The sequence below is a fragment of the Cariama cristata genome, unplaced genomic scaffold (genome assembly GCF_000690535.1).
Source record: "Cariama cristata isolate BGI_N322 unplaced genomic scaffold, ASM69053v1 scaffold14131, whole genome shotgun sequence".
NCBI lineage: Eukaryota > Metazoa > Chordata > Aves > Cariamiformes > Cariamidae > Cariama > Cariama cristata.
The window spans coordinates 18,547-26,395 of record NW_009601085.1 but is presented as its reverse complement, the minus strand read 5'-3'; the positions used below and the strand labels follow the sequence as shown (position 1 = coordinate 26,395).

Here is a 7,849-nt window from a genome sequence, read left to right as displayed (position 1 = left end):
AAAATAATGCATTTTTAAGTCACAGATGGTGTCTATCAACAGACCAAGCACGAATAATAGCCAAACAATAAGCCAGAAGAGTTTCTCTCAATCTCTGAAGCTGTTTAAACAATCAAACGACAGACATGCAGAAAGGAACAAAGACCTGAAAAGGAGGGTGTTTTTAGAGCTCTAGTGCTGCTCTGGTTTTTCACATTTTGGCCACTTCAGTAAAAACAATGAGTACCCAGTTCAGTGTCAGGGGAAGAGAGAGAATCCAGAATAGCTGAAAATACATCAAAAGTGTTTGAGTGGTACAAAGACAAGACAAAGTGAGAACCAACTGAAGAAAACTGTTTTTCTATGTGTTTCAGTCCATAGTAGCTCACTGGCTGGAACAAAACCTGGGTTTAAGCGACTTGGTGCCGTAACACATGCCCTTGTCTCTTGAAGTCATTATAGTGCGAGAGCTACCAACCCTACAGCACAATACAGCAGTACAAACTGCAGAAGTACTGAAACCAGAGGCAGAAGAGGAAGGGCAAAAAGGCTGCATTTCATGAAAATAAACATCAAATGAGCTGACTGACAAACAGGACCCGATTGTCAGAAACTTACAGGTGGTACGTATTGAACTGTGGCTCTGAAATACTGATCTTTAAGCAGTTTTCCGTAAATAAGTTACAATCCTTTGTATAGAAAACCACAGTCCTTAAATTTGTCCTGTTGCACAAAATCCTCAAGCTGCTTGGGGGTTCGTCCATCCCTCTGACCTAAGGACAGGTATTAAAGCTATTAAACTCAGCCAGTATTAGAGACTGCAGGGGGGGAAGAAAAAAGCAGCAGCTGCAATTCACTGGCTTAACAGTTTAGCTAGGTCAACACTTCTGTAGGCACTGGAAGGCAAAAAGTGTAGAAGAAAAGAAATGTAGAAAAAGATGATCTTGCATGAACTATGATATTATTGGGCAGAGAAGAGGAACCAATTACTCACAAAGACCAGCTGAAGGCAATGCAAGGTATTAGCTTTCATAATTGCAAAACACCAGTAATGAAAGTTTGATGCCACCTAAGGCTACTCAAAAGGGTTTCAAACACATCACTAAAAAAACTGCATGGAGGCATAAACTGGTATGATTCTCTACAGATTTTGCACACTAAATTTAAGATAACCAAGGTTTGAGGGACACATCTTCCATTTCACTATCACTTCCCTTGAAGACTTACAACCTGATAATATAAGTGTTAATACTAATTCCACTATTTTTGTGGAATTGCTTCTTGTGAGTAAAGATCACTCAAGTAAGCAAAAGATTTTCAGAAGATAAAACCCTCAAAATGTACCTGGCCACTCAACAAGATGGTTACATTTCTTCTACCATGTCCTCTACTTGAGGCAAGAAGTAGAAAAGTTGTCCACTGTATATCAAGCTAAGTATACAGAAACTGAATAACTACTCCTGCTGTCCCTTATTAGGAAAATGTTTCATCCTTCTGGAAATAAAAAATGTGAACACTCATTTTTACTTATGGTATTTGTGTAGTTTTAGCAGAGGGCTTTCATCCTGACGTCCTGAAGAGCGGGCTCCTTCAGCAAGCCAGCTTCAGGACAGCAGAACGCTGTACTGTAAAGAGCGCGTTCAGAACTTTGTCAGACTGACTCGCTCTATGGAGGGGCTCCAGCCACGGTGTTTTGAAATGTAGCAGCAGAAGGTGCTGGAATTCATCTGTCTTGGCAGAACTTAGATTTCAGTTGATATGAACCTCAATTTGGCACAGGTTTTTGTTTCATAAAAACCTTCAGAAAATTCACATACCACATTATCTTAGTGACATATCGCTGCACAAACATGAAGTTATGCACAGCTGTGGTACCTATGACTATCAAACAAATTATGAGCAACGTAACAAATTAACACAAGCCAAGAAGAGCCACCCATCTATTGCCTGACTATTTGCAAGAGTCCTTTGTGTAGCAACAGGAAAATGCTAGAGTGAATGTCACAAAACTAAAAAATAACATCTTTTGCTCTGGCATGGTTTCACAAAATGGGTTACATCTGCTGTAACAACTCCTCAAGAATAACATTTTTATTTGCCTTCACTAGCTAAGGAATCTAGCTGCCTAGTATGACAATAGGAAATAAATATACAAAACCAACCCAATTCTTTCACAGGGCTGTCAAATCAAGACAGAAGTCCCGGAATCGATCCTAGAATGCTTTGCCAATTTTAGTACGTGATAGAAGTATTTATTTTCTTCCATGACACTTCTGTATCAGTAAAAGCTCCAATAAAAATGCAACTTAAACAGAAATTCTTTTGCTGGAAAACTTGATACTGATTTGGTGGATCTAATCATCTGTATGAACAAAAAGTACTTTTTTGCACTAGTATAGCCACACAGCATTAGAGACAGACCAAAAATGTTTTTCTAGGGTAGACTTCACATCTCATGTTAGGGACATACCAGTGCTTATATATAAAAAAACACGTAGAGGTTTTCATTATTAACTGTGACTGACCACATCCTGATAGGACATCACAACCCTATCTTAAAAAACAAACAACCCTAAACAATTAAACCAAAACAACAAAAACCCCAAACCTACCCCTACCCACCCCAAATTCTCAACTATGGATTTCATACTGCTTCACCAACACAGACCAAAGGAAGTCTCAGAGCAGACTTCTTCCATTAAAAACACTTTTCAGCCCACATTCTAGCAGCTTCGAAAGCATGTGACTTTTCACAACTGCTGTTCAGCTTCTCTGGACACCAGGGAGACAGTACCTTCTCTTTAACAACTTCAGAGGACAAAGAAACAACGAGGCTGCATGCTCCAGTGGTAAGAGATCACCGAACACCTGAAATGCAGGCGATTTCATCAAGTCCTCCTTCATTTGAGTCACAGCATTTTTCTATCTTGCCTAATCCATCAAGTCAAATAGCGGCAGTTAACACAGTATCTGACCAATTAGATGAACTTTAGGAGGAAACCATTCAATGGCATTTCGCTCCTTTGTGCACATAACATATTTTGGCAACTAAGGGGTGTGATTTAAAGATTCTGCAAGGAGGAAGAGAAAGAAGTGCGTTTACTTAGTGGTCTCTGCAATTTTGCATGTCGTTTGTTTTTCTGCTGAAGTAGCAAGTGCTTGAATAAGCCTTATAAGATGAAAGCTCCAAAAGTTTTTGCCTTCCAATAACAACCACATGTTTCCTTTTGAAAGCCTGGGACACAATAAAATAAAAAGCTCAGCTAATTTTTACTGATGCTGTCAGTTTGTCTTTCTGAAATATTTTAATGTTGCCTATTTTTTTGAGATACTTTTTGACAGCTTAGGTTCTAGGAAAGGTACAGTGTGATTAACTAACCTTTATTTATTCAAAGAGGTATACAACTGCATTTAGTGAAGTGCCTAGGGCCAATACAGGACAAGTATCTGCTGATGAAAGTCTTCACTCTCATAGGACTCAGCAACTGAGAGGACACGCGAGCAATGCTCCAACCCAGCTTGTTCAGAACTAGTCCCACACCCAGACCTACCCAGGGAACTCGGTCCCATACCTGCAGCCCATTGAAGTGCAATTGCCTCTCGAAAACCTCTCTCTCTCAGTGGGTATCCCCCGTACATCTTAGGCCTCTGGGTTGAAAATACCACGTTCTGGTCAGGTAGGACTTCTGGTTTACAACAACCCAGAAGCTATACGTCATTGTCAACCCAGTATGAACTGTTACCAGTTGTGAGCTATGGCTCAATTAGGAGGCCCACAGCAAAAGACCATGACTTTCTGCTGGTTCAAAGTTTTCAAGTCACCTGTTAATTTTGCCAGGCTGCATTAAACAACTAAAACAAGAGATGGGAAGCAGTCTGCAGCTAGGGCAGCAGTTTGTATCAACAGGACAAGCATAGCTGCTTACAAATCAGGAATTAAAGATGCAGTGTCTTTAGAAGTTAATTTAAAAACCACAGAAGCTTTACGTTACACACCTGAACTTTTATTTCTTCAGGTACCAGTTAAAAAAAATTCCCTAAAAAACCTCACAGGCTCTCCCTGGCACACATTTAATCAACTCAGACAGTTCTCCAGTCTCTTACACGCTGCTTCACTGAGCCATCTACATATATTTCCTAGAAGTCAGTTTGCTTATCTGTATCAGAGAGGTACAACTACAAAGACAGCTTGCTGCTGTGGGGTAACAGAAATCTCTGGTAGATAAAAATCAAAAACATCATTAAGATACTTTACTCTGGAAGCTTCAGGCAGGTTCTAAATTATGATCAAGACATTACATAATGGAATGATTCATTAAAACAAGTTCCCATTTCTTCACAAGTCAGTGCTAATCTTCAACTAATATCATTAATCAATCACACTGCACTTATTTTGAAACTTGGCAGCATTTTGTAGAATGCAAAATGCATTTGAAGCAGCAAAACAGAATCTTATTTCCGATTTTTTGGAGAGCAGTATTTCTGAATGTTTGCTCTAACATAATGATGTCACTGTGTACTGCTCTATTGGACATTGCTATCCAGTTGTAACATCTAGCAATTTGTAGAAGCAAACAATTATAGATATACAAAACTAAAATCCTAGAATTCACTACAGTTCTGTATTGTGTTTGACCAACTCTACAGACAAAGTTTAAGTACCATGTCCAGTTCGGGGCTCCCCAGTACAAGAGAGACACGGACATACTGGAGGGAGTCCAGTGAAGGGCCACGAAGATGATGAAGGGTCTGGAGCATCTCTCCTATGAGGAGAGGCTGAGAGAGCTGGGACTGTTCAGCCTGGAGAAGAGAAGGCTCCGGGGGATCTCACTGGCGTCTGTAAACACCTGCAGGGAGGGTGCAGAGAGGATGGAGCCAGGCTCTGCTCAGTGGTGCCCAGTGACAGGACCAGAGGCCACGGGCACAAACTGAAACACAGGAGGGCTCTCTGAACATCACGAAATGCTTTTTACTGTGAGAGTGACCGAGTCCTGGCACAGGTTGCCCAGGCCGTTTTAGTATAAAAGAGAACAGTAATGCCAGACAAAAAAACCCAAGTGATTTGTAGAACAGAAAATAAAGATGCATGTTATTCTAACAATAAATAAAATAAATAAATAAATAATTATTACATATGTGAATGTTAGTCTGACCCCTCGTACAGTGTTTTAACAACTGGAAATCTAGAAAGCAGAAACTTTCAGCAATGACTGTGCTTGGTACCTCACCAGGATGCCTGGTTCAAAGCAGATTCAAAAGAAACTCAATTTTTATTGGCAGTCTTCTCGATGAGAACTAATTAAACCAAAGTTTCCTAAAATACGGCTGTAAGTATTAAACCACACAGCTATCTATAACTAAATCCCTAAGAACTGCATCTCTCTATAAACAGCTGTTGTTATGACTAGACAGTAACATTTAATACAGCAGCATACAATGACATCATCATGTAAGAGCAAATATTCATGAACACTCAAATGAAAAAACGCAAAAAGGGAATAAATTGGAAACAAGATTCTGTTTTCTCTCTTTCAAAGAGGAGATATGTAATGAAAAAAGTTGTAACAGATTTTTAAGAGGGAACTTGTTAAATTAAATTACTTTTTTAAAAAAAGTTTTTTTCAATAATCAAGATTGAAAGAGCCTTGATCCCTAGCATCCAACCACAATACCGCCAGCTTTCCTATTAAACACTTAGCAGATTATACTAAAGAAACCTTCCAAATGACATTTCTGAAAGTTTAACTTGAAATAAGCTTTAGTATTTTTCCACAGCTTAGAAAGACAGAACGAAATCTTTGTCTTCAGAAATAAAAGCTGAGCCAGAGTGGCAAAAACCCACTATTGTTTGTGTATTCTTTGTCTGAAAACGCAGTGGTAAATTCAGAAATCAAGTTCCTCAGACTTCCTACCTTATCACTTTTTTCCCCAGATTTCTTCTTCTTAGGATTGTCCTTCCAAAGAGATTCTACAGCGATATATCCCTGAAGACTCCAGTCATACAGATGTGTACCAGCAACCTTTGAAACAAAAGATATTAGAAAGCATGAACTTAATAATCTGGGAAATATTATTTTGCTTCTTGGTTAAATGGAAGAAGTCTCAAAACACAAGATCTTTAACACCTTCTGTTCAAGATCAGGGTGTAGAGCATTAATAAACATCTTGGGGAAAAAAAAAAAAAGACGACACACAAGGAATAAGAAAAGCCAGCTTGCTAAAAAACTGTTTGAAGACGACTGGAGAATATATCTGTATAAAAAAGGGTGGAATGATGCTGCATGGAAACAATTCTTGTTTTCTTAGTATTTGATGTTCAACAGATTTAACATACGCAAATTATTTCTTAATTTGACCAAACTAATTTTAAAGCCCCCAAAAACCCAACCTACTTGGTTTGTCACTATTTTGCAATTTTACATTTCCACTGCTTTGACAGAACAGTAAGAATATCCCTTGGTTTCTTTTTATTTGCTATTTAAAAGAAAGAATTTGCTGATAGATGTCTGTAACGAATTACCAGCTATCAACTCAAAACAGAAGACAGCTAAGAAAGATGGTGTTTGCTATATTACACCGACAGGTAAGCTGACAACAGGAAAAACCTCTAAGTCTAATAAAAGAATATCTCCTGCCTCTTACATGACACGGAACTGTAATATTCACAGCATCCTTTAAAACTCAAGAGTGTTAGGTTTTTACAGCTCCAGGCTCAGGTCAGTACTCACACTTGTATCACTATCAGTTTTCTCACAAATAAAGAACAGCAAAAATAGACAATTTGTCCAACTAGACAGCTATTAAACTAAAAAACTTAGAATTCAAGAAATAAGAAGGTACTACCCTACTTTCCACAGCAGGCAAAGCTGGAAAAACAGAACTACGAGAACAGGGCAAGCATAAACGATGTTTCTGAAACAGTTTTTTGATGTTTCTGAATGAAATTTTTTAAGTTTCTTCCAGTCTCCAACAATTTGCTGCTCAGAGATATCCTGAGCCAGAGGTGATTTCAATGCGTACAACAACGCCCAGGGAATTTCCCTATGACTTTGTTGCACTTCTCCTTGAGCCCCACGCAGATTTTTAGTATCCACAACCTCCTGTGCCAACGAGCTCTACCGTAGGGCACACATGGTGTGAAGAACCACTTCCCTTTGTTTGCCTGAACAAAATTAAGTACACCAGTTAGGTACCACAATGGTGAGGGATGTGCTTCTGGGCAGAGATCATGTTATTACCTTACAGAAGAGGCTATTTAATAATTAGAATTAAAAGAAAACAAACCCAAATCAGCAACTACATTTCCAAGTTACAATTAAATCCAAAACACAGGCTATTTTAAATACAAAGAGCTAGCATATTTGTCAGCACATTTGACAATTACAGTTGTACTTCGGTTTTAAACAAGTCAGTATGATGCACTGAGTCTTCTCTATATTTGAAGGCAATAAAGGTCATCGGAAAAAAGCACACCCAGGATGAAGATGTCAAATCTTCAAAATCCCTCAATTCAAACATTACAGGTATAGACAGTTGTCTTCTTTTTCAGTATGAGGAGTGTTTATTCTCAAGTACTTCAAGAAACTAGTTCTGAAAGTCAGAGGAGTCTATGGTTCGCCTGGAAAAACACTGACCAGTTGTGCAAGCAGTACAAACCTACTAGGACTGAAAAATAACCACAATAAATAGAGAGGTTTTTGTCTGCAGTGTTACTGGGGACACTGCTATCAACATAAAATGAGAAACAATACAACTATGCATAAGCCTTTTCTTGTTCCTGCTTAAAAATACTCCATTAAAATACTTAAAAACACTCTGAATACCTAACAGGACCGTTGTGGTTTAACCCCAGATGGCAACTGAGACCCAC

General features: G+C 38.7%; 1 protein-coding gene across 1 annotated transcript in view; it reads right to left on the bottom strand.

The window, feature by feature from the left end:
* Positions 1 to 5,821: 5,821 nt before the first annotated feature.
* APOO (apolipoprotein O) overlaps positions 5,822 to 7,849 on the bottom strand; it is a gene marked incomplete at its 3' end in the record, with an annotated part of 17,314 nt that continues 15,286 nt past the window's right edge. Inside the window, exon 7 of the mRNA XM_009710316.1 lies at positions 5,822 to 5,999. Coding sequence (XP_009708618.1) covers positions 5,822 to 5,999 — 178 coding nt within the window. The remainder of the gene's footprint in view (positions 6,000 to 7,849) is intronic.